Source organism: Akebia trifoliata, chromosome 1, assembly GCF_017979445.1.
Source record: "Akebia trifoliata isolate Shusen 1 chromosome 1, ASM1797944v1, whole genome shotgun sequence".
Classification (NCBI taxonomy): domain Eukaryota; kingdom Viridiplantae; phylum Streptophyta; class Magnoliopsida; order Ranunculales; family Lardizabalaceae; genus Akebia; species Akebia trifoliata.
This window is the reverse complement of record NC_141375.1, coordinates 28,798,580-28,825,661: the sequence shown is the minus strand read 5'-3', so window position 1 is coordinate 28,825,661 and position 27,082 is coordinate 28,798,580. Positions and strand designations below refer to the sequence as shown.

The 27,082-nt window shown below is 40.8% G+C and overlaps 4 protein-coding genes across 4 annotated transcripts; 1 reads left to right on the top strand and 3 right to left on the bottom strand.

Moving 5' to 3' along the window:
• Positions 1 to 4,276: 4,276 nt before the first annotated feature.
• LOC147411508 (uncharacterized) lies at positions 4,277 to 6,034 on the bottom strand. The gene is made up of 2 exons (XM_086432189.1): positions 5,714 to 6,034; positions 4,277 to 5,671 (listed from the first exon to the last, which is right to left on the bottom strand). The coding sequence occupies exons 1-2, from the start codon at positions 6,032 to 6,034 to the stop codon at positions 4,277 to 4,279; spliced, it is 1,716 nt and encodes a 571-aa protein (XP_086288315.1).
• Positions 6,035 to 6,049: 15 nt separating this feature from the next.
• Positions 6,050 to 9,194, bottom strand: LOC147411507 (uncharacterized). The gene is made up of 3 exons (XM_086432182.1): positions 9,086 to 9,194; positions 6,731 to 8,853; positions 6,050 to 6,685 (listed from the first exon to the last, which is right to left on the bottom strand). The coding sequence occupies exons 1-3, from the start codon at positions 9,192 to 9,194 to the stop codon at positions 6,050 to 6,052; spliced, it is 2,868 nt and encodes a 955-aa protein (XP_086288308.1).
• Positions 9,195 to 15,789: 6,595 nt separating this feature from the next.
• Positions 15,790 to 16,218, bottom strand: LOC147411506 (2S seed storage albumin protein-like). Its single transcript, XM_086432169.1, has one exon. It carries the CDS (start codon positions 16,216 to 16,218, stop codon positions 15,790 to 15,792), a length of 429 nt encoding a protein of 142 aa, XP_086288295.1.
• Positions 16,219 to 24,507: 8,289 nt separating this feature from the next.
• LOC147411505 (peroxidase 27-like) lies at positions 24,508 to 26,075 on the top strand. Its single transcript, XM_086453292.1, has 4 exons — positions 24,508 to 24,729; positions 24,803 to 24,991; positions 25,076 to 25,241; positions 25,669 to 26,075. The coding sequence occupies exons 1-4, from the start codon at positions 24,508 to 24,510 to the stop codon at positions 26,073 to 26,075; spliced, it is 984 nt and encodes a 327-aa protein (XP_086309418.1).
• Positions 26,076 to 27,082: the final 1,007 nt, after the last annotated feature.

Sequence of the window (27,082 nt, the reverse complement as noted above, 5' to 3'; positions counted from 1 at the left end):
TTAAAAATTTACTAAAATATAGAGGACATAATTTGATATCTCCCAATCTATCATATTTTGATGCTCTGTGGGTCCAGACCACCAAAATTATTTGTGATTAAACAATCTATTTGTATTTAAAATGGAAATAGAGAAGAAATTAACAGGGTTTATAATTTACCTATATGTTCCAAACGAAACTGTAAGCATTAACTGTTTGTCTTGACCATCTTTTGATTCCTCTGCCACATTGCTAGATTCTTGCAGCTATTCTTACTTGATTGAACTTGATGAGATTCCTCTACTTGTCACAGGATCTCACCTTTCTCTCTCTTTTTCTTTTTTTCTATCTTTTTTCTTGGCATCGCACACAAGAACATGAGGACCTTTATATAAACATATATATGGGTCTGGATCCGTATACACATATATTTACTCATATATCTATAATGTGTTTTGTCTTATGTTTATGAGTTAAAGAATTGTGGACCGTTCTTTTTTTGTAAATCACTTTTAATGAGATTAAAAATTTTATATTGAACTGATTTTTGGTGATGATATCTGTAGATGCACGAAATTGCTCTACACTTTCCTTCTCTCTAAGCTCGGGGGGACCTGCAAATCAGCCCACTCCGACGATCAAGTTAGACAAATCGATCAGTGTAGTGTTTGAGAGAAGAAGAATTTGAACCTCTTTTACCCATAGTTTTCTTCCTTATATAGGCGTTTATCTGGTTCGGTTTCTGTGCCATCCTTTGAAGTGACCTTGGGCAGTTAGCTCACTCCCTGACATGTCAGCTGCAGGAGTTGTTGCAACTGCTCTGCCACCTCTGTGATGACGTGAGCTGTGAATGCTGTCAGTCCACTGTCGCATATGTCAGATCCGTACAACCGACCTATGCTGCCTTTAACCGACCTATTTTACCTACCGGTGGCTAGGGTCCGAGCTCAATCATTTACTTGCACCCGAGGATCTCAATCTGTCGGGCTTACTTTCCGTCAATCCGAGATTTGGAGATACTTCCGAGCTCAAACTCATGCCACGTGTCCTATTCTAGAATTTCCCCCACAATACCCCCTCTCGAGGATTCGGGCGAATTGCTCGGGTGCTCGAGAATATTAATAAGAAATTAGTGAGCTAACACGTGGCGACCTCCCATTGGATCTCAACTAGGATTAATGATTTCTTTATGGCGAATCGTATCTTAGCCTTTTCGTTTTTCGAGGGCGACGGTCGGTTGGGCTATTATCGTAGTGCGCGTCCTGTCTGTTGGTTTGAACGACATTGCAGATCCGAGCAAGGATAAGTTCCCGGGGGAGTCGGTGGTGATCGCTCATCTTCTTGCAAACCCCGAACTCTACAACCAAGTGACAGCTCTTCTCCCTCCCTCCATACGCCAATCCGACATGGCGCTTCAATCCAAGCGCCCCCCACCAATCCTCGGCTCAGATTCCGAGGAGGAAATTGCTGAGGCTCCCCCCACCCTTCCTACCGGAGCTACCGGGGCGGGTCGTGCCGCTCCGGACGAGGAAGAAGAAGAGGAGGACCATCAGCCTCTTCTCAAGAGGTTAAGAAGGGGCCTCGCTCTCCGGCCCCGATACTCCAGCTGCCACCACCTCCGGTACCCGAGGAATCCAACCATCCAGCCGAGCCGTCCAATGCATCCTCGGCTGGATCGGCGCAGAGGGGGAGTTTGCCCCCTCCCTCTCCATGGGTGGTACAACCCATGATCCGGGGGAAGCCGGTGTCTGATAAGGACTCTGCCTTATCTGACCCGGAAATAGCCCGGGCAATCTTTGATGCGTCCGCGCTCCCGCGTGACGTCGAGAAGGTTCGCCGAAGTTTTGCAGCTGATTCGGCGAAATTCTCACGCGACGCGTTCCGAGCCTTGGCCGTGGTAAGTTACTTGTTCTTTTCTTCTAATTTGCTATATCTTTTCCGCTCTTTTATCCTACTAACGCCGTTTCTTCCTTCCTGACCAGGCTCAACACGCCATGGCCAAGCTCGTTGAATCTCGCGACGCTTCCGTGGATAACCTTCGGGCCGCGGAAGGTCGTGTTCTTCAGCTTCAGGCTGAAAGGGATGCAGCTGCGGCCAATTCCCAGAAGCTCCAATCAAGCCTGGATAGCGCGTTATCCGAGCTGGAGCAAAATAAGGACAGACTCGCTCTTGCGGAGGGGAAGATCTCTTCTTTGAAAGAGTTGGTGAAGGCCAAAGAAGTGGAGCAAGAAAGAGCCCTCCAGGATCAGCTCAACTCCCTTCAAGCACAACTTGACTCTTCGGAGGAGGCTTGGGAGAAAGCCTATAACAAAGTGAAGGCGAAGCTAAAGAAGGCCGAGGAGGCGGCGAAGAAACTTGAAGTTGTCCCAGCCGTTATTCCCGGGCCTGTTACTGAGCCTACCATCGATGGCATTCCCGAGCCTATTCCTGAAGATTTGGCAGAAACGGCCGAAGATCAAACCAACAATGACGCAGATGCCGGTCTCGGGGCGAACGTCTAGATTTTCTCTTCTCTTTTTGTAATCTTGCTTTCCCTTCTTTTTTGAATTTTGGAATGTAAAGGTCACTTTTACATAAATAAAATTGCTTTTCGCACTCCTCGTGTTACCTGTCCTTCGTTGCTCATTTCTCTTTTGCTTTCGTATGGGTTTGTGTCGTAAGAGAATCCTTGGATAGCTACCCTTACCTTGACATATATCGTGGGGCTCGGCGCTCGTTGGAGGCCGAGAACTTGCCTTAATTAATGCCTTGACCAGGACTTGGCCCCTTGCGGAGGGGCCAACGCACTTACCTTCCAAACCAACTCCTCAGTTGGGCTCGACTCCTATGGAGGGGCCGAGGCTTTCCCTTAGTCCAACTCCTCAGTTGGGCTTGGTCCCCGTGGTAGGACCAAGGCTTTTCCTTCGAACCAACTCCTCAGTTGGGCTCGGCTCCTGTGGAGGGGCCGAGGCTTTCCCTTAGTCCAACTCCTCAGTTGGGCTTGGTTCCCGTGGTGGGACCAATGCTCTTCCCTTCTGACCAACTCCTCAGTTGGGCTCGGCTCCTGTGGAGGGGCAGAGGCTTTCCCTTAATCCAACTCCTCAGTTGGGCTTGGTCCCCGTGGTGGGACCAAGGCTTTTCCCATCCAACCAACTCCTCAGTTGGGCTCGGCTCCTGTGGAGGGGCCGAGGCTTTCCCTTAGTCCAACTCCTCAGTTGGGCTTGGTCCCCGTGGTGGGACCAAGGCTTTTCCTTCGAACCAACTCCTCAGTTGGGCTCGGCTCCTGTGGAGGGGCCGAGGCTTTCCCTTAGTCCAACTCCTCAGTTGGGCTTGGTCCCCGTGGTGGGACCAAGGCTTTTCCCTTCCGACCAACTCCTCAGTTGGGCTCGGCTCCTGTGGAGGGGCCGAGGCTTTCCCTTAAATAGCAAGTGTAGAGGCAAACACGACTTTATTGATAATATTTCCTTAAATTGAATACATTCCATGGTGATTGAATCTCCTCCCCTGCCGGCGTCTCCAGGTAGTACACGCCTATATCCCCGACTTTGCGCACGATGTAAGGTCCTTCCCAATTACAGCCGAGCTTTCCACTATTGACTTCCTTGGTGTTAGAAAATACCTTTCGTAATACCATATCGCCGACTTTGAATTCCCTATGACGTACCTTCCGGTCATAAGACCTCTTCAACACCTTCCGGTACCCTGCCAATCTCTCTATGACCCTTTCCCATGTCTCATCCAACCAATCCAAATTCCGAGCCACCATTTCATCATTGAACTCTGTCTCAACCACTTGCGTCCTCGTAGTAGGAACCTGTACTTCGGTTGGGATAACACCTTCCGTTCCATAGGCTAGCGCGAACGGAGTGGAACCTGTTGCTCTTCTTGCCGTGGTTCGGTATGCCCATAGGACGCTGTGTAGCTCGTCTACCCATCTTCCCTTATGTTCCGCCAGCTTCTTCTTCAAGTTCGCGAGGATTGTCTTGTTTGATGCTTCAGCTTGGCCATTTCCTTGTGGATATCTGGGTGATGACTGCAGTGATCGGATTCCGTATTCCTTGAAGTACGATTGCACACGGTTGCCCTTGAACAGCGTGCCATTGTCAGAAATCAACGCGTAAGGGATCCCAAAGCGCGTTATGATGTGCTCCCAAGTGAATTTGATGACTTCCTCTTCCCTAATCCGAGTGAGGGGGACAGCTTCCACCCATTTAGTAAAATAGTCTGTAGCTACTAGGATAAACAGCTTTCCCCCCTTTCCCCGAGGCAGAGGTCCAACAATGTTCATGCCCCATATCGAGAATGGCCAGGGTGATTTCATGGGATGGAGTTCGCTGGCTGGCTGCAGATGTAGGGGGCATGTTTTTGGCATTGGTCACAGGTCCTTACATACTTCTTACAGTCTTCCTGCATTCTAGGCCAAAAATAGCCCTGACTGATAACCTTATTGGCGAGCGACCGTCCTCCCGAATGATTACCGCAAATTCCCTTGTGGATTTCCGCCATTATGAGCTCGGACTCTTCCTTAGTAAGGCATTTGAGAATTGGTCCTCCGAAGGACATCCTATACAGTTCCTCCCCAACGAGAGTATATTTCCCGACCTGCCGAAGTAATTTTCTGGCTTCCCCCTTGTCTGTTGGCAGAACCTTTGAGTGGAGATACCGCGTGAACTCTTCTATCCATCCCGAGGTTTTTCCAGCCTGCGCGCACTCCCTTTCTTCGTGTTCGATGCTTGCTTTAGGCAGGTATCCCACCGGTAAGGACCGTCCTTCCGTCTCTCCTAGCATCGAGGCAATGTAAGCCAACGAATCCGCATGCCTGTTCTCATCCCTTGGTATCTGGCATATCTCCACCTGGTCGAACTTCTTAATCTCCCGCTTAACTGAGACTAGATATTTCGCCATGCGTTTATCCTTTGCTTCAAATTTCCCGTTGCACTGGTTCGCTATAAGTTGGGAATCGGTGCATAGCTTCACCCGGCTGATCTTCAACTCGCTTGCCATTCTCAGCCCGTGGATGACTGCCTCGTACTCAGCTTCATTATTTGATGCCCCATACCCAAGTTTGATTATCTTTTCCAATCTATCGTTGCTTGGAGTTACAATTACTATTCCCACCCCCGAGCCTGAGTAATTCGACGACCCGTCGACGAAAATTCTCCATCCCGCCTGCTTGTCCCACAGCTCCGCTTCTCCCGTCCCTTCGTCTTCGTTCTCCAACTCTTCCCAGTTCGGATCCTCAACCGGGAAATCCGCAAGGAAATATGCCAATACCTGTCCCTTTATTGCTGTCCGGGACTCGAATTGTAAGTCGTATTCGCCGAGGATTACAGCCCACCTCGCCATCCTCTTCGACTTTTCGGATCTGTGCATCATCTCTTTCAACGGGGTGTCCGTAACAACTCGGATGCGATGTGAAAGGAAGTAAGGTCTGAGTTTGTGTGCTGAGTAGACGAGTGACAACCCCACCCTTTCCGTCCAGGTGTACTTCATCTCCGATAAGCCCAACGTTTTGCTGACATAGTAGATGGGGTATTCCCGTCCCATATCGACTTTAAAGATAACCGAGCTTACTGATGACGAACTAGTTGCCAGGTAAATTCCCAACTCCTCTCCCTCCTCCGGAGAGCTAAGGATCGGTGGCTGCCCCAAATACCTCTTCAGATCGTTGAACGCTGCCTCACATTCCACACTCCAGGCGAAATTCTTCTCCTTTTGCAACAACGTGAAGAGCGAACGGCATCAATCGGATACCCTGGAGATAAACCTATTCAGCGCAGCTATTCTCCCTGCCAACTTCTGCACCTGCTTCTGGTTAGTGGGGCTCGGCATTTCTACCAACGCCCGGATCTGGTCTGGGTTTGCCTCAATGCCTCTCCTGGTGATAATGTGCCAGAGGAATTTCCCAGAGGAGACGGCGAAGACACACTTCTTCGGATTCAACTTCATTTTGAAACTCCTCAGCCGATCAAATGTTTGCTTGAGGTCTACCAGATGGTCCCCTGCTCGCTTGCTTTTTACCAATAAATCGTCGATATATACCTCCACGATCTTCCCGATCAATCCTTCGAACATTTTTATCACGAGTCTCTAGTAAGTTACCCCGACATTTCTCAAGCCGAACGGCATAACCTTAAAACAAAACAATCCTTGCTCGGTGATGAATGATGTTCGTTCCTGGTCCTCCACTGCTAAGGGGATCTGGTTATACCCTGAGTAGCCGTCCATAAATGACATTCTCTCATGACCAGCAGTGGCATCGACCAACCTGTCGATCCTCGGCAGCGGAAAGCTATCCTTTGGGCACGCCTTATTCAGGTTCGTAAAGTCGATGCATACTCTCACCCTCCCATCCTTCTTCGGTACTGCCACTATATTCGCTATCCATTCTGGGTACTCTACCTCCCTGATAAACTCGGCCTTCAAAAGTTTCTCGATTTCCTCATTTACCCCCTGCCTGAGGCGCGGCGACAGCCTCCTTGGCTTCTTTCTAACAGGTCGGAAGCTTTCATCGACATTTAATCTATGACACACCACCGACGGGTCTATCCCCGGCATGTCCTCCAATGACCATGCGAATACGTCCTTGTTTGCCCTCAGAAGTTGGAGTAGTGCTGCCTTCTCCTCCTGCAACATTGTGGTACTAATACTAACTAGATGTCCTCCATTGTCGCCGAGGTCCACGGCTTCGACTTCTTCAACTGTTACCCGCTGCTCCTGTTGCGGCTGCCTCTGTAATTGCTATAAAGCTTCATTCCCAGTTGGTGGTACCTTTCTCTTCTTCTGAGGAATTTCCTCGGGGCCTCGGTTTTGTTTCAAGGTCAGGTGAAAACACCTCTGCGCCATCTCCTGGTCTCCCCTGATCTCCATTATTCCTTCCTTACCCGGGAAACGAATAACTTGGTGATAGGTTGATGGCACTGTCTTCATCTCGTGTATCCACCTCCGCCCCAGGATCGCGTTATAAGCTGAGTCCGCATCTATCACCACGAACCTCGTCATTACCACCTTCGAACCTGTTGTGATCGGGAGTGTGATTTCTCCCACCGGACTGCTCGGAGTACCGTTGAAGCCATAAACGAGGGTTGATGTTGGTTCCAAGCTCTCTGAAACCCCCATCCTCTTAGCCGCGCTCAGGAATAGAATATCCACTGCGCTTCCCGAATCCACCAATATCCTTCGGAGTTCGACATTCCCCACTAGGAGCGCAATCACTAATGCGTCCTGATGGGGCCTTGCCGTTCCCCTAAGATCATCCTCTGTGAATACGATCGCCCGGGAATCCGCTCCGCTGGACATCGTTCCTGCTACCCGTACTCCTGATGCCACGTTGTTGACTCCGACCATATGTCGGATCTTTTTCACCTTCTCCCGGATCTCCCGCCTAGATGGCACTTCGGCCCCCAGCACCCCCGTGATTGTATGAACTATCCTGCGCTCTTCCGTCTCTCGACGCCCGCCTTTAGTTGGCCTTATTTGCTCGGGCTTTCGTTCGGCTCTCTCGGTAGTCTCCCCTCTTCTTCTTCCCGCGGAGACATAACCTTTGAGCTTCCCGGCTTCGATCATATCCTGGATGATGTGGCGCAGCCTGTAACAATCTTCAGTAGGGTAATCCTCAGCCTCATGGTACTCGCAGTACGGTTTTCCGGGTTTCCCCTTATACCCCCGTGGTGGCTGGACGAAATCGGGTTCCCCCCTTATGTGCCTCAGTATCACGGATAGTTTTTCATTGAGCGGGGTATACACCCGGCCTTTCTTCCACCATGACTGCTCGTTCGAATCTCTCCGCCTTTTCTTACTTCCTTCCACTCCGGTGTGGGTTGGTACCTTGGCAGCTTCCATTCCCCCTTCGCTATTGGCCACTGTCTGAGCGCTTCGTCTCCTGCCCTTCACGGATTCTTCCACCAGGATGTACTTTTCTACCTTTGCGTACAAATCTTTCAGGCGAGTTGGGTCAGACTTGATCAAGGACTCATGCAGCCGTGTCCCCGGGATGACCGCAGCAATGTACGCCGCGCAGGCCGTTGCTTTGTCCATGCCTTCTACGTCCAGGGCTTTTGTTCGGAAACGGGTTACGAACGACCTAATGCTCTCCCCGTTCTCTTGTCGAACGTTAAACAGAGTGTTAACTCCGACCTTCTTCCTTTGCAGATGCACAAACTGCCCAACAAACATTTCCTCTAGCTCGGAAAAATTCGTGATGGTCCCAGCTGGTAAGGCCTGGAACCACATCATGGCCCCGAGCCTCAGGGTTGATGGAAATAGCTTGCAGAGTAACGAGTCGTCGTTCTGGTACAGCACCATCTGACTTCTGTAGTGCAGTATATGGTCCATAGGATCTCGTGTTCCGTCATAGGTTTCAAACTTCGGCATGTGGAACGATCTGGGTGGTTCTGAGTTCATTATCATAGGTGAGAATGGTGTCCCTTTGAGTTCCCGAATTGCGTTCCGTACCTTTTGTGCGGGATCCTTCCCTCGCGCGAATTCCTCATCCCTCCTCCTGAGCATTTCCTCTATTTCTTTTCTTGTCATCGTTTCTTTGACTTCGGAGCTTCCTTGCTGCGTTTTGACTGCTACTGAATCTTCGGTCCAGTCCGCCTCCGTCCTTGGCGCTCGGACAATGTGATCACTACTTCGCTCTGCACCTGGGCCTTCTCCGGTCTCCGCTCGCTCACCTAGCCTTTTTCTGAGCTCCTCATTTTCCCTCCTTATGTTCACTATCTCATTATTTTGTTTTTCCAACCCCCTGCGCATTTCCTCTCTCATCTCCGTTAGTAAATTGTACATTGCAAGCATTGGGTTTTGCGCGTTTGGAGGCGAGTCTGCTGGTAGCGGGTTTGATGGCTCTCCACGATTTTCGCCTCTAGCTCTTCCCATCTTGGTCGTTTTTGTCCCTGTAAGTTTCCCACAGACGGCGCCAAATTGTAGATGCACGAAATTGCTCTACACTTTCCTTCTCTCTAAGCTCGGGCGGACCTGCAAATCAGCCCACTCCGACAATCAAGTTAGACAAATCGATCAGTGTAGTGTTTGAGAGAAGAAGAATTCGAACCTCTTTTACCCATAGTTTTCTTCCTTATATAGGCGTTTATCTGGTTCGGTTTCTGTGCCATCCTTTGAAGTGACCTTGGGCAGTTAGCTCACTCCCTGACATGTCAACTGCAGGAGTTGTTGCAACTGCTCTGCCACCTCTGTGATGACGTGAGCTGTGAATGCTGTCAGTCCACTGTCGCATATGTCAGATCCGTACAACCGACCTATGCTGCCTTCAACCGACCTATTTTACCTACCGGTGGCTAGGGTCCGAGCTCAATCATTTACTTGTACCCGAGGATCTCAATCTGTCGGGCTTACTTTCCGTCAATCCGAGATTTGGAGATACTTCCGAGCTCAAACTCATGCCACGTGTCCTATTCCAGAATTCCCCCCACAATATCCTCATCATAAAGATCATCGTCACCAAAAATCAGTTCAATACAAACTTTTAATTCACATAAGACAAAATATATTGTACATATAAGAGTAGATATATGTGTTTATGGATCCTAATCATATATAACTACCATAATCATAATAATGACACATAAGTATAAAAGTCAGCTTCGTACTTGTTGTGATAATTATGGTGGAAGATAAGCGGATATATAGGTCTAACTGCCCGTAGTTAGAGTAGCATTTCTCAATCCTGATCGAATCCTATAGTTATAGCATGGGCCAGGGCTGAAAATGATGGGCTTTAAAATCGTATCGAAGATATTAAGTCAAGTGGCAATATGTGACGTTGGTGTTGGGTAATATTACCGTCCATCTGGAGTAGAGGATCTATATACCGAGCAAGGAAATCGTGCACGTGGCATTCAGTTCAGCACGTGCATTGTTTTGCTTAAACAAGATGGATACCATAAATACCCCTAAAATCCTGTTCAATTACCAGTCATGCCATCGAATTTGATTGTCAATGATCTTGTGCTTCTGATTGTGGTTTGTAGTTGGTATCGCACTGGCAAGATTGGTTCGCACACAGCATCATCTAAGGGTTGGTGAGATGGGCAAGACCACATCTCTCGTAGCTGAGGTCTTGAGTTGGATTAGGGGCCACAGTCATGGATTTATCTCGAAAATTAATTATCTGGTACATGTAGGATTAGTCGATTGTTCTAAGAGGCTTGAATACCTCGAATTCAAAATATAAAAATAAAAATTCATCCCACATTGGATGAAGCTATACTAATTAGGGGACTGTTTGATTAGGATTAATGCTTTTTTTTTTTAATGCAAGATTCTAATTTTTAATTATCAAAATCACATTATAAAAATTGATTCTAAAATCTAGAACAGAAATCGTTGTGGTGACAGCTGACCTCATTGTGCGGTTGTGAATTATATATGATAAGGAAAATGTTACTTCAGTGTAAAAAAAAGTGTACTAAAAAAGTGAGATATAACCCTTCTATGAATACAAAATGTGCATGATGTTTTTTTATTATTATCTTAACCAATTTCTTATTCTATTATGGGATCAATGACTTTATACTTGGAACCAAATGTAACATTGTATTCTTTTTATTTTTTTATCACGGGGATTCTAGATAGTAGACCCGACTACTAGGGGCGGGGCAAGTGGCCTCTTAGACCACCATATCTTATCCAAATCCCTGAGTACATGTAATACCACACAACCCATATATATCAGGTAAATATGAACAAATCCCTATAGGTGGCTAATGAGGAACTTGAACTCAAGACTTCTCCCTTATTAGAATGAGACTTTGGCCACTATACAAATGTAATTGATAAATTTGGGGATCCAACTCAAAATCAATTGACAATGAGTGGAGAGGCTCAGGAGCTTATAAGGAAAGAGATTAGGCAATTTGTATCCGATGTGGGACTAAACTCAATAGTAACATAGTATTCAACCCATTTATTGTCTATAAGTAAGCTTGACCAATAATCTTTAAGTACTTCATTAACAATGATCAAATTATTGTGTTAATGTCTTGTATTTTATTGCATTACGTAGAGTTGTGTGGGTGAGGCACTACCATTGAGAAGATTTAATTTCAAATTTTATAAATAAAGATCTTTTAGACTATAAAATTAATGAGAAAATAGTGATTATTCTTATTCCAATCTGTAGACTTAGGTATACTACGAACCACATATATCCTTGTGTGTGATATTTTGTCTCCACAAGTAGTAAAATATCAACAACAAACCTTCAAGAGCATCGATTGTGATATATTGTCCATTTCTCTAGTTGTGTTTGGTGAAAGTTTGTATTAAATAAAAATTAACCTACATCTATTAGTTTCTAAGGTTAGAAGAGAGAGAGAAGGCCCTAACTCAAGGATATTATCGTAAAAAATAATCACTCAACATCAATTTCTTCAATTTAAATGACTACGTAAGTGATCTACTTAGATATATTTAATTCACTTCCACATCATCATCCTCACCTCTTCTAATTTCTTATTTTCATTTATTTGTCCCTTTAGTTTGGTCGGCGCAAATCTCCACCTCAAGTTCTATGGTGGTCTATCCTTTAATCCTTTAATGTGTTAATGATACGTGGATCTCACTTCTCCTTTATATAATAATTTTTTTATTTATCCTTCCAAATCACGTGACTCATGATGAGGAGTGCTTTGATGAAGTTGGTATCATTACCGCCCCACTTCAATCTGCCCATAATAATACCGATGTGGAATCTGATTTTATAATTATTCCCGTGGACGGGAGTGGTTTAGATTGATTGAACCAGCAACACATTATCTGATTCTTTTAGATATGGTTGTTGGTAGCTTTGGAACCACCCAAGTACTAAAGGGTCCAAATTTTAACCTCCAAATCCCAAACTGATATTAAATAATAAATAGAGTTGCCATGAATGCACTCCGTTGAGTACGCAGCTGACGTGGCAAGGGCACATAATCACAGATGATTTTCATCAGGATACACGAGTGGTGTACCAAGGCCGCATTCATTTATCATTAATCTAATAAATATAGAGTCGTGAATGCCCTCGATCTTTATTAGAGTAATGATAAATGCACGCGGTCTTGGTGTGTGGCTGGGTACATGGTTGACGTGGCAAGGGCTTAAAATCATATATCGTTTTTATTGGGATACATAGGAAAAAAGATGTGTGGTTCTGTACACTTTACACGTCAGCTGTGTACCCAACCGCGTACCAAGACCGAATGCATTCATCATTATTAATAAATATAATATATTTCAGAAGAACTTTACACTTTATGTGAGAATTTGGATACTTGTGAATCACATTTTTTACGTAACTTCCTCCCATTCTTTTTAAATAAAGCTTTTGCTTTGAGGGGAAAGTAAAACACGACTTTACCAAGCGTGACAGTTTGAAAGCTTACATGTGGACAGTGGGGCTGGCGGGGGAGGGAGGAAAGGAGCATAAGTTGACTAACTTCTCTAGAAGACAAGAGAGAGATACGTAACGGGCAGGGAAGTTAGAAAGGAACACCAAAGGATAAGAGTGTATCATAACCATGCTATCTATATTCTTTAGCTTTCCCTCCAAGAATATGACGAAATCATGATCCTTTGTAGCAGTTTAAAAACGTAGTTTTAAAACTTGAAAACTCCGACTCCGCTCTAATGTCCAACGAGTCGAGTCAATTAAAAACAGTTGTGTTGGTTTGGATGTGTCAAGTACAGGTATTTGATTTTAGAGAAAATGGATCAGTCATACAGTCCACAATAAGAAAATATCTAGCAAATCACATTTTTTTTACTGTTGTATTGATTCTTTTTTTGTTTATTTTAAAATGATAAGATGACGGGAAAATGATATTTCACCAAATTAAGATAGAAGGGGGTGAGTACCTTTCAAAAAAAAGATAGAAGGGGGTGAGCCAACTGGCTTCTTACCATGGCTTCTTAGCGCACCATTTTTTATAGAGTAGTGATGAATGCAGGCAGTTGGGTACGTGACTGACATGGCAAGGGCACAGAACTATAGATCTTTTTTATCTGAATACACAGGAAAAAAATGTTTGGTTCTATGCCCTTGCCACGTCAGCTATGTACCCAACCGCATACCAAAACTCTGTGCATTCATCATTACTCATTTTTACATATGATATTTAACACCCTCTCTTCTTTTTTTTTTTTTTTTTTTTTTTTTTAAAGATTTTGCATTGAGTAGTGCTTTTGGTATTATCTCTTGAGAGATAAAATAGCACTCCATCTAGATTAGACACGCACGTGGACCCAAAAGTATGTATCCCAAAGTTATTTAGGTCGACATTGCGATGTCTCCATTGGACTCATTTATCATGTCATGTGGCATAGTCTTTAACTTTTAAGGAAAAGGATTCTAAAATAGAAAGATTCCAAATAGATAATTTAAATTGATTAGCATTCTGTTTAGGGTAAGATTTTTGTATATTTAAAAGAGGTTGATGGATTGTTAAAGAGTGAGAGAGGCATATAACATGATTATTTTGGAAAATTATGGAATAGCTCTCTGTGCGAGGACGTGCTCGCTAGGGCTGCAACTTGGGTGGGCCAAACCTGGCCATAGGTCAGGTCTAGGCATAGTTAGCTTGGGTTTGGTCTTGTGTTCAGGAAACATAAAAAATGTCCGACTCAAATCGGGTTGCATTTGAGCATAGCCATCGGACAATCCGATTGGCCCAAACCCGAACGCAATATGACTATAATTTAAAATTTCCTTATATATTAATTTCTTTTGTATTCATTTAGTATGTATATATTTTGGTTACTCTATATATGAAGACTAATGTGTGATTATTTTCATTTAATAAATAATTATTTTCTAATTAATACTGTCTTTTATGTAATTTTATATTGTCATACAGTGTAAATGTTTGTTTTGTTGGAAATTCAGTTAATAGTCAATAAATGAAGATGGTAATTTAGTTAATCTACATTTTCTTCGTCTTTTTAAATTTGTTTATAATTTTATATGTAAATTTTGAAACACAATTTTTGGAAAAATAATTGTAAATTTTAAGTTCTTTTACATACTACTTCCGTTTATATAAGCCGTTGTCATTATCAAATTATCTAGTGTTAATGGGGAATGAATTAACCTGATCAACCGACTTGGGCTAGGTTCGGGTTGAGCATTTCAAGCCCGGTGTCGGGTTGGGCACGGGCACAAGTTTTTGTGGTGTTTGGGTCTGGCACAGGTTGATCTCCAGCCCGGCCCAAACCGCTAGAGTTGCAGCCCTAGTGATCGTTGGATAGATGATGAACTCTTTATACAAAACTCTCACATTCTCTCTATTTTTTTCACTCCATCTAATTTATGTTTTGGTGCAATCTATTGAAATGAGAAGGTATAATTAATAGTGTGAATTACTATTTCCTGAGTAGAAAATGAATTATTAACTATTTTGGCTAATTGTTCATTTTAATTATCAAAACGTGAATGATCACATTTTTGTTATAAAAAAAATTAGAACGATAATGAAGTCGGCAGTTTTAAAGTGCTATTTTGCAAGTTTTAAGTGACTATTTCCAATTAGTGGCTTTAAACTTGCGAAATTGTCACTTTAAAACATGATAAATAGTCACTTTTCCGAATTCATGATCATTCACATTCTGGTAATTAAAATGAACAGTGAACCAGAATCGTAAATTTGTCAAAAGTTGATCACTTTTTTGTAAATATCCATATTTAATATGTTTGTTTTTCCATTTTTCTACACATTATGCAATAAAATTTATAATGGATCCAAAGATTGACAACACTCCATTATTATGAATCAAAACTCACAAACATAAGATGCTTAGTACCCAAATTTTTAACTATCCCTTGCATCTATCTTTCTAATATAGCAGATACCATTTATTTATTTACTTTTCTTTCTTTCTTTCTTTCTTCTTCTTCTTCTTCTTTTATTATTATTATTATTATTTTTTAAAATGTTAGTTTTATACACATTATGCATCAAAATTACAATGGTGATATGAAACAATGGACCGTGTGAAATTTTGGAACTATTGGATTGATACCCAAAAGTATCGTGATAATCTGACTACCCCACGTGGCACGCACTTTTTTTTTGTGGGCTAAATAAGCGAAAAATTATATTAATGAAAACAAATTACATGCATCTTGGGTTTCGGAGGCCCATTTGATTTCCAACAAATGCCATTTTAGCAATGATGGGAAGACAAAACTGCACTCCCTCATAAAAATGTGTATCCCGAGGGAGTTGTGTATCTTGAGGCGTATAGATTTATGGTTTCCAAAGTTGTCACGTTAGGAGAGTCAATTGAGTTTGCCACGTGGGGTAGTCAGATCATCACGACTCTACCCAAAAAACTCTTTCATGAAAAATCAGTTGTGTAATAATTTTCTAATGCCCCTTGTGAAACATGCCCCCATCACAGATCATTTGCCTTAGGATAAGCATAATTATAAATCTTTTTCTTGTGCATCCAGAGGCAAATAATCTATGGTTATGTGATGGGGTGGTAGGGAGCATGTGTAAAAGGGGGGAGTCATATTATCACGACTCAAATCAATTATATTTTGATGCCACTATCATTACTGGTCACTTTCCTGTGATCAATGTTTTTTTTTTTTTTTTTTAGTTTAATAAGTTTACTTTTCTTTTCCTAATAATATCTTTTTTACTTTTCAATCTGATTATTGGGAGAGAGAGAGAGAGACTGCAACCTCAATTTATTTAACTTGAACAAAGCTAAAGCTACATTCAAGCCTAGTACAGACACAAACACACGATCATGTGTTTATTAGTCCATATTTATAATGAACTAATAATGAGGATGCGTGTTTATTATTATCCTTCACAAATTTTCTAGTACACTAGTTCTTGATACTGGCAAGACATGATAGGAATGTTACACTTAGACAGAATACTCAGGGCCATCTTCTGCTTCATCTCTTCTTGACTCTCTTGCATTTGTTCAGCCATCTGCTTCAGTGATTGACACTTGCACTCATCCTTCATCTGCCTGAGTGATCGGCAGCATTGCTCTGGCACTTGATCACATTCAGAATTCCCCACACTTGAGAAAAGCAATCCTCCTCTTTGCACACACTGCTGAATGTACTTCTTGCACTCCTTAACTGGATACTTCTCTATTTCCTGACTGCACTGACTCTTATATGAGTTTTTGATGTTATCTATGGTCTCGGTAGTGACGACTGTAGTCCTATAGATGGATGCCTCGGCCATGGCTGCCAACACCAGTAGGAGAGCTACTATGCTTGTGAAGCTTGCCATTTAGGGTTTTTTTATGGTTTGGGTATTGTGGTTTGGTTTGTGTGTGAGAGAGTTGGTGATGGTGCTTGTGGGAGAGGGAGGGTATATATATACAAGTTCTTTAGGGTATGCATGTGAAGATGATTGACACGTGTTGATATTGGAGGAATCATTAAGTTTGACGGTGCTATTGGATGAAACCGTTTCTTCCACGTTGCTAGTAGCCCAGTACAATGCAGATGGTGCCATAAACGGATTTTGTCGTGTTGATATTGGAAGAATAAGGTTAAGTTTGACGGTGCTATTAGGTGAAACCGTTCCTTCCACGTTTCGTTCAACACCTGCAGCACAGATCCACTAACATCTCAGCCTCTTGTGATCATGATTAAATCTGATTTAATATATATATATATATATATATATATATATATATATATATATATTACGACCACCATTACGACCCCCTTTGCGACACACCATTTTGTCTTATATGGGAAAAAATGTTTGGAATGAGCTGATTTTTGGTGAGGATGATCTCTATGGTGAGGAGATCATCCTTGCCAAACATCAGCTCATTCTAAATTTCTAGCCCCATGTTTTCAAGTTGAAAAATTTTAGACCGTCCAATTTTTGTAAATCAATTTTGATGGGGTTAGAAGTTTTGGAATGGGATGATTTTTTGCCAGGATGATCCCCTCATCACAGAGATCATCCTCACAAAAAATCAGCCCATTCCAAACATTTTTGCCCATATAAGACAAAATGGTGTGTCGCAAAAGGGGTCGTAATAACCCTGACCCTATATATATATGGGAAATGTTCAGCACCCTAAGTTTTACCACACACTTTAACAAACGTTTTTTGTCCTACATGGGTTAGAAGTTTTAGAATGGGCTGATTTTTGGTAGAGATCATCCTCCCCAAAAATCAGCCCATTCCGAAATGTTTAGCCCCATGTTTACAAGTTGAAAAATCGTGGACCGTCCATTTTTTGTAAATCATTTTTAATGGGGTTAGAAGTTTTGGAATGAGCTGATTTTTGGTGAGGATGATCTCCTCACCATAGAGATCATCCTCACCAAAAATCAACCCATTCCGAAACTTCTAACCCATGTAGGACAAAATGCGTTTGTTAAAGTGTGTGGTAAAACTTAGGGTGCCGAACGGGACCCTATATATATATATATATATATAGGGGTCCCGTTCGCCACCCTTAGTTTTACCACACACTTTAACAAACGCGTTTTGTCTTACATGGGTTAGAAGTTTCGGAATGAGCTGATTTTTGGTGAGGATGATCTCTATGGTGAGGAGATCATCCTCACCAAAAATCAGCTCATTCCAAAACTTCTAACCCCATCAAAATTGATTTACAAAAAATGGACGGTCCACGATTTTTACGTGTAAACATGGGCTAAACATTTCGGAATGAGCTGATTTTTGGGGAGGATGATCTTCTAATCATAGAGATCATCCTCACCAAAAATCAGCTCATTCCAAAACTTCTAACCCATGTAGGACAAAAAACGTTTGTTAAAGTGTGTGGTAAAACTTAGGGTGCTGAACATTTCCCTATATATAGAGGGTCACGTTCGCTGGCTAACTTATTGGCAAACTTTTTGGCAAACTGATTTACAGTGTTGGATTTAACGGCATCGAACAGACGCGATTTGATCTCACAAGTTATAAAATTAATGCTATATTTACAGCGCCATCCCTCAATTATGCCGTATTTTGTGTTTCCTCCCTCTCTTCTTTAAACCAGAGAGAACATAACTGATCTGTTCTCTTTCTCTTCGTCTTCTCTCTTCGAACTCGCGTCCTTTTCTCTCTCGCTTGCACTCTCTTCTCACTCGCTCACGCTCTAACTCACTCATTCTCTCTCGCTCTCTCTCTCTCTCTCACTCTCTCACTCACTCACGCTGAAACCCTCGCACTAAAACCCTCTCTCTCGCACTAAATGGATTTGTAAATGAAATTACACGAGGACATGGGTCTAAACCTATCAAGGCTCTTGCCATTAGACACCTTAGGGATTAGCCTAATAATTAAGGGTAGTATTCACCTCCTTCAAGATCCTCACATGGTGAAAAAAAAAATCCATTAAGGCAATCGCCACCTCATTAAGCCATTGAACTCTAGATTTTTTTCTTGCAAATAGTTCCTCAAGATCAATTTCTCTATTAAGCTCAATTGTTTTCTTCCTTTCTTGACTCACAAGAGCTACTTCCAAAGGATTTCCTTGGATAGATCTTTAAACCTCAAGAAAACTTCTTTCCTTTTGATCATGAAGCCTACCAAATGACTCTGTTCCAGGTCCTCATAGTTTTTTCAACTGCTTTAAGCTTACAGAACAGCCTGAACATCGAATTACTCTGTGCTGAAAATCTCAACACTTCTTCAAGGTGGAGAGAATGAAAGAGCGAGAGAGAGGGTTTTAGTGCGAGGGTTTCAGCGTGAGTGAGTGAGTGAGAGAGTGAGAGAGAGAGAGCGAGCGAGAGAGAATGAGTGAGTTAGAGCGAGAGCGAGTGAGAAGAGAGTGCGAGCGAGAGAGAAAAGGACACGAGTTCGAAGAGAGAAGACGAAGAGAAAGAGAACAGATCAGTTCTGTTCTCTCAGGTTTAAAGAAGAGAGGGAGGAAACAAAAAATACGGCATAATTGAGGGATGGCGCTGCAAATATAGTATTAATTTTATAACGTGTGAGATCAAATCGCGTCCGTTCGATGCCGTTAGATCCAACGCTGTAAATCAGTTTGCCAAAAAGTTTGCCAATAAGTTAGCCAGCGAACGTGACCCATATATAGATATATGAGAAAACAGTTTTTTTCCTTGAGATCCATGTCTTCGAAAATGAACAACTACTCCACCCAATATTTAAAGTGTTGGATCCGTCTTTTTCGTGTTTTATATTTAGAATTTTGATAATATGACGTAGTTTTTAGTTAAAATCCTTGATGCCCTTTTCTCTTTCTTGCCCATAGTGAAAAAAAGTAAACTTTTTGATTTGATCACCTTGTGATATTCAAAAGCATGATCTAATGCAATGGAGCCGTAGAGGACAAAATTATATGAACTTTAAAAATAGAAAATTAAAAAATATTTAATTTTCACCGTTGAATTTTATTTTTAAATTTGGGTGCTCGTTGGCTTTCCATTTTCAACACCTTGGATTAAGCTTGAAAATAATATTTTTCTTAATTTTTTTTTTTCAATATGGATATTTTGATTAAATCTAAAAAGCTATGTTGCTGGATTGTAAATGTGATAATCAATGTGGGTCCAACGACCCTTTTTAAGATTTGAAATCTTAAAAAAATAAATGTGTAGGTAGCAGGCAAGAGACATAAGCTTTCTCTCTCTTGCTAATGTCATTCGTGTCACATATCAAATGTTTGTTGGGCTGTGAGAAAACACTCAGTTAGCATCAAGGGTGTGCACTAAAACCGCATCATATTATCAACACTCTTATATTTGATTCGTGATAATATGACTTACCAGGTGGCATACTAAAATGGCTCCATGACGTGGTAAGTTCATGTACCGTAGATATGTACGCCTCGAGATACATGATTCCACTTCCCCATGAAAAATTGTATCCCAAGGTGTACAAATCTACTATTCCCGAACTTGTCCACGTCATGGAGTCATCTGAGTGAGCCACCTGGCGAGTCATATTATCATGAATCTTTCAATTTTAGAATGTTTACAAATTTATATTGACACTAAAAAAGAGTGTTGATTTTGTAACTCAATTTGATAGTGTGACTCAAAAACTCACCGATGTGCCATGGGTAATGAATCGTAGATTATGTCCCTCGGGATACACAATCGACTTGCCATCTGCAATTGTGTACCCCAAGGGTACAATTGTATATCCCAAGCGAAAGAATCTACGATTCCTTGCGCATGACATGTTGGTGAGTTTTTAAGTCACGCTATCAGGTTGAATTACATAATCATTAGTCCTAAAAAGCGTTGATTGAAGCGATGCATTCAGACTGGTTAAGAAGGTCTAACATTTTTGGCCGATTGATCCATAGATCTGTACACCTCGGGGTACAATACTGAACTTCCTCATAAAAATGTGTATCCTGAGGGAACCATGTATCCCGAAGCGTATATATCTATGGTTCCCAAACTTGCCACATCATGAGCATCAATTGAGTGTGGCATGTGGGATAATCAGATTATCATGACTCTTAGAATAATGATAACCCCCCCCCCCCCCTCCCCCGATTATCATGACTCCCCCCTCCTCCTCCTCCTCCTCCTCCTCAAACTCTGCCCGTGTGGTTATGCATAGAACCATTAATTTTCCTCGGGATATATATAATTATGGGATGCACAATTGTGTATCCCGAGAAAATATCTATGGTTCTCTGCACAGTCATGTGAGGAGAAGGGGTCCTCTTTATGGTATGAAATGAAAAATGCAAAGATTAGGTTTATCCCCTTTATGGTAAATTAATGTTGCTTTTCTTGATGATTTAACAATGGAATTTCGATTTAATCATTTAAGTATTTGAATCAAAATTTTAATGGTAATCATCAACAAAACATAACATAGACTTATGGTCAAGGGGGGTAAACCTAATCTTGTATTTTGCAAAGGGATAAACCGATTATCACCCATTTAATAGGGGTATTTCTAAAAGAAAATACCGTAAAATTTTGAGGCCTTAATGGTACTCATTTAATCGGAACCGAACCTAACAAATTGGACAGTTCTGGATCTCTTTTTATTGGAATCAATTCGAGTCGGATCACGTTGTATTGAATAAATTGAGATAAAAAAAACTGATAAAACTTGAGAATTGGAACTGCTTAAAGAGCAATTTTTTTTTTTTAATGATTCTCATTCAGAATCAATTTATTTGAGAATAGGAACCGATACTGATGGAACTGGAATCCAGAAAAATTATCGGTTTTGATTCTGATTCCTATAAAATCCAACCGGAACTGACCCATTGAACTTCTAGTGTACTGCGGAGAAAACATAGGAAAATCAAATTTTTGGGAAAAGAACTTGAAAAAATGAAATTAAAAAAAAAAAAACATTTGTGAAACGTTAAAACTGGTCATGTTTTGGTTTTCTAAAAGTTGGTCTAATTGCTAGAGAGCAAAATAAGGAATTTCATATGGTTGACCGAATCATTTTTCCTGCATTTGGGCAGATGTATATTTTTCCTGTAAGAGAAACAAAAATTACACATTTTTTTCTTTCTGAAAGAATGATTATTTCATACTTTGCAATCACACACCAATAGATTATATCTTCCCTAAAAACTTTTTCGAACCAATTATACAAATCTTTATTTATTTGACCTAAACCTTGTCAATGAAAGAGGGCTAATCGAGTACACTTAAAGTCATTTAGCAAAAAAAAAAAAAAGTTCACCCTAAAGTGGATGTGATTATTGTTTGACCCATCCATTGTAGAGCTACATATACAAAATAATAATAATAATAATAATAATAATAATAAAATTGGTATTGATTAGTGTTTGACAAATAGAAATAAAAATTGGATATGAATCACAACATGGAAAAAGCCCTTATTCAACGGATCAAGATGGCAAATATTTCATTGTCGAATTTTTTTTGATGGACTGAAATTGTCAAATTAATGGGGGATGGGAGAAATTCGATGGCTCTAAGCAGTCGAATCTAAGGAACATAAAAATTTTCAACAGTCCTAAGCCGTAGAAATTCCATTTTTAAAATTCGTGGGCCTTGGCCCGTTGTATTTTCCAGTTTTCACGTAGTTGATCCATCATTCATGAGACTTGGAAATATTTGTAATTCTATGTAAAAAGGATTGAGAGTATAGTAGCCATATATCCAACTCTAAGGTGCACAATATATTTTTGGACTTTTAAATGATAATGTAAACGCTAGGAAATTCAAATTTTATTCAAATCAAGGGAATAATTATATTAAATCTACCTCATTATCGTCTAGAAAGGTAAATCAAAAGAAGTTTTATATGGTTGAAATACAAGAATAAATTAAGATGGTGTGCCTAAGAAATCTCCATCATCAGATCAGATCGATCAGTCATTATCATGATTGTCGAGGCCCATGGGTAAAAGTTCAGGTTTGCAGATTTAAATCCCAAACGGGAAATACTAAGTCCGATAGCCCAAAGCACCAATCAAACTGATTTTTTTTGTGTAGATCAACTTTGTGGGCCGAAATGCTTGGGTCGATAATCCGAAAGAGAGCTGCCATTAGCAATTTGATGTCCTGGCTCATTGACATTGTTTGGAAGAAAAACCAACATAACAGGAAGATTTAATGAATGGTGATAATCTGACTACCCCACGTGGCAAACTCAATTGACTATCCTGACATGACAAGTTTGGGAATCATAGATCTGCGCTTCTCGGGATACATGACTGCACTTCCCCATAAATTTTTTAAAAAAAGTATATCTCTAGGGAACAGTGTATCCCAAGGAGCGCAGATCTATGGTTCCCAAACTTGTCATGTTAGGTAGTCCATTGAGTATGCCACGTGGGGTAGTCAGATTATCACGGCTCATATTTAACATCCATTTGGAAAAAATTAAGCTATACGGGATTTGGAATTCCTACTCCCTAAAATAAAGCTGGTGTCATCCAACTCAAAATCCGTTACCAAACACCCCCATTGGAGCAAGACTCCATTTTCCAACCCCAAATATTAAGTTAAGTTTGTCCCTTGGAACAGTGTGGGAGTAAATTACTATATATTCAATCTTATTGCAAAAGAATAAATATAAAAGAAGAATTATAAAGAAAGACAAATTGATTCAAGACTAAATCCTAGCTAAGCCTGTCTTCGTGGGTTGCACAATTTAGAATTTTCAGTCAATCCTTAAAAAAATTGGTTGTAGGTAATCTCATTTAGATGGCATTCTAAAATGATTAATGATGATGAGTTGATCTTCACATAGAAATTAACTTTGATCTCATTTAGAGGCAGAAAGTTTTACGACTACTGGGAATGATCGCAGCCCTAATATATACAATTTTAGATTTCAGATAAACCAACCCACCCAAAATCTAACATGCTATATTTGACCTTAGTCAAATATCCCTGTGACTCACCATGTTAAGAAATTGATGAATCTGTACCCCCCAATTTCAATCATTTCTTTTGTGACACTTGAGCTGTAGCCTTCTACTATAATTAAGCTAGTCTGCTTGAATATGAAGTCCATAATCAAAGGGTACTGTCCCACCTCATAGAAATTAAAACTGATTCGTTTCAATGATTTGGGCTATCCACATTATCTCAACAAATCACTTAATCTTAAAGAAAACGAGATTGGATCTATGAGTAATGATCTTATGTTCTATATATACATCCTAACCGCACGAATTTCAAATCTTGCAAAAATAAATATTTAATCAACCAAGTCGATCTTAACATGTAATGAAGATATGTTTTAATCGTAAAGTTAGTGTAATACATCATAGATTTAGCATCTAATTATATTTTTTTTTACTTCCAAATTAGCACAACAATCGCTCTTTTTAAGGCAAGGATGTCATTGTCAGGTGCGTTGACCTCCAATGAGCATGTTCTATGCAAGTTGGGCTTCTAAATTTAGTATTACAATTAAAAAAGGCTTCAGTTTAACAAGTACATGTGATGGCCATGTTGCTTGCAAGGTCAACTCCCTCCAAAATCCCTCTTTTCAGCAATTTGATTTTCAATTACTTGTACTTCTGATCTGAGTTTTATTTATTTATGTGGGATGGCGTTTTAAGATTTTATATTTTAAATGAGCCTTCAATCCAGCTCGACTGAAAAAATTGATTCAACTTTGCAATCAGAAGACTGCCACCTATACTTAGGAGTCGGTTTATTGATCTTTTGTACACGTGGCATGCAAGGAAACCGTCGCTGAACCAATCCATGACCAGCTCATCCAGACCTATGATCAATTCTTTATTTTCTGGGGTTGTGGAAAGCCACATTGCAAGTTTATTCTTCTTATTCTATTTGTCTCACCACCACCTTTCATGGGTTGTATTCTAACTTTCGAAGAAATGAAGAGCTAAGTCTCTTAGGATTACTTCTAAAACAAGTTTTAAGCCAATCCCTTGTTTTAGTCTTATTGAATTATTCAATCCTGCCTTATCAACACTTGTACTATCCAATAAAGAACAATATCTTATTACAATAATTGACAATTTTTCATCCAATCAATGACAGCCTTTCAATGACAAGTTCAAAGGGTTAGGCTCAAGTGTATAACTAGGGTTGTCTTCATTTGCATTTCAGTACTTAGAGTTTCAAAATCATTTCAAGCATAGACATGGCTACTCTAAGGCTTCTATCAGTTTTGTTTCTTCAATTGGCACTTGTTCTTCTTGCTTTAGATTCCACAAATGCCAAGGCCTTGAAATTAGGGTTCTATGCGAAAACCTGCCCCACTGCAGAGGCAATAGTGAAAAAGACGACAGCAAACTACATTTCACGTGCTCCTACTCTTGCCGCTCCTTTGTTAAGGATGCATTTTCATGACTGTTTTGTTAGGGTAAATAATTTGAATTCTTCATGTTGTCTAAGAAAATTTAATATAAAATTTGTCTTACAAGATCTTTCTGCAGGGATGCGATGGTTCGGTGCTCTTGAATTCTACAGCGAAAAATCAAACTGAGAAAGCTGCGATCCCGAATCAAAGCCTCAGAGGATTCCACGTTGTCGATGCTGTAAAAGCTGCAGTAGAGAAAGTGTGTCCTGGAGTTGTCTCATGTGCAGACATCCTTGCCTTGGTAGCTAGAGATGCGGTGTTCATGGTAATATTAATATAAGTCGATTAAATTTTGATTATCAATAAACAAATGTGACCCAGTATTACTAACTAAATAAATTACTTTTAGCTCAAGGGTTCATTCTGGAAAGTCCCCACAGGGCGGAGAGACGGGAGAGTATCGATAGCCTCAGAAGCCTTGGCAAATCTACCACCTCCTTTTGCAAACATCACCCAGTTGAAAACATTTTTTAGCAGACAAGGTCTAAATATGAAAGACCTAGCAGTTTTGTCAGGTATGTGTTTCAATCTTTATGAAAAGGACAACTGTTAGATCATATCCCGAAAATAAGAACAATCAAAACATGGCAAGAGCTATGTATTTCAGTAGTGCCCACGTCCATGGATGAGATGAAAGTGATTCACTAATCTCAAGAAAGTAATTCCAGACCAGGATTTCTCTCAAATCTCTATAATCCTAAAACCCTAGTTTTCCTTTTTGATTTTAATTTCCTGTAACCCTAAAACAAGCTTTGTAATAACAAAACTACCCTTAGTTTCGGCTTGAAATTCTTGCAAGTATATCCTGGTGATCAATCACAAACTAGCTAGATTCAAAAACATATGTCGCAACTCTTTGATTTTGTACAACATTGCAAGGAAAACTTGAAGATCTTGCATTGAAATTTCCATCGAACTTGAACTCCCTTTAATTTGTATCAGGTGGACACACAATTGGTAACGCTCACTGCCCAGCCTTCACAAATCGCCTGTACAACTTCACAGGCAAGGGTGACACCGACCCGACGTTGGATCCCCGCTACATTGATGAGTTGAAAAAAAAATGTAAGCCAGGTGACGTTACAACAATTGTAGAAATGGATCCTGGTAGCTTCAAGACGTTCGATGAAGACTATTACACACTTGTGGCTAAAAGAAGGGGACTGCTCCAATCTGATGCAGCCCTTCTTGACGACGTTGAGACGAAAGCTTATGTTAAACTTCAAGCTATTACCCATGGATCTACTTTCTTCAAAGATTTTGCTAACTCCATGGTAAAAATGGGTGAGATTGGTGTTCTTACAGGCAAGGCAGGTGAAATCAGGAAACAATGTGCTTTTATTAACTAAGGTCTAGTTTCTTTTGTGCTAAATTTTGTGTGTGTGTGTGTGTGTTTTGTTGAATGTGGTTTTTTGTCCTGGGGTTCCAAAGTTGGGGAAAATCCAAGGTAATAAAGGCAAAAATGATGTCTTATTCTCTCAGGTCTAAGCCATATGCTTGAGAGAGATGGTCTCATCATGTATGATTCTTTTATTTGTGAAGAAATAAAGATTGTTTTCATCTCCATTTGCTTCTGTTGTTGAAGTTATTAGGATATTGTGTTCACGCTCTCATTAATGTAATTCTATGAGTGGTTATCAAGCGAAAGTTCCGTCCCACCCAGGATGCTCTCCCCTTGACACGTTTTCTCAGAGAACTCCCCTTTGGGTTTTAAATATATTTTCTGTTTCTAACTTCTAAGGTTTTTAAATTTAAAATCTTTACAAGGAAGACATGGTAGCTCGGCTTAGTAGCATTTCGGTGTTTGTGTGTTTGAAAAAACTAAACTATACAAAAATGGGGCACAATTTGTATCTAAATTAGCTTAGCCAAGCTAACCCTTTGCCCTATTGATCCTGGGGAGACACTCGTTCATAGTTAGATGAATTGAATATAAAAAGTACGAATAAAATGTTATGAGGAAGAGAGATTGAAACCCTCCTCCCACACCTTAACACATGCCACGTTAGCCACAATCCAAGGGATTGAAGCCTAAAACATCTCCTTTTTAAAATTTCCTTGGATGGTGGAGTGATTATTTGCTCACAGACCAACACCATTCGACATATGGCGCTGATAACATAATCAATAATAAGAGAATTTCTCTCTCCTGCCCATGGTAAAATACCGAAATTTCCTAATAAGATCACCTTGTGACATTTAAAAATATGATCCAATACAAAAGTGTTGTAGAGGATGAAATTCTATGAATTTCAAAAAAAAGAAAAAAAATTAAAATATTATTTTTCACCGTTGTATTTTAGTAAATTTGGGTGCTCGGTAGTCATCCATTTTCAACACCATTGATCAAGATCGA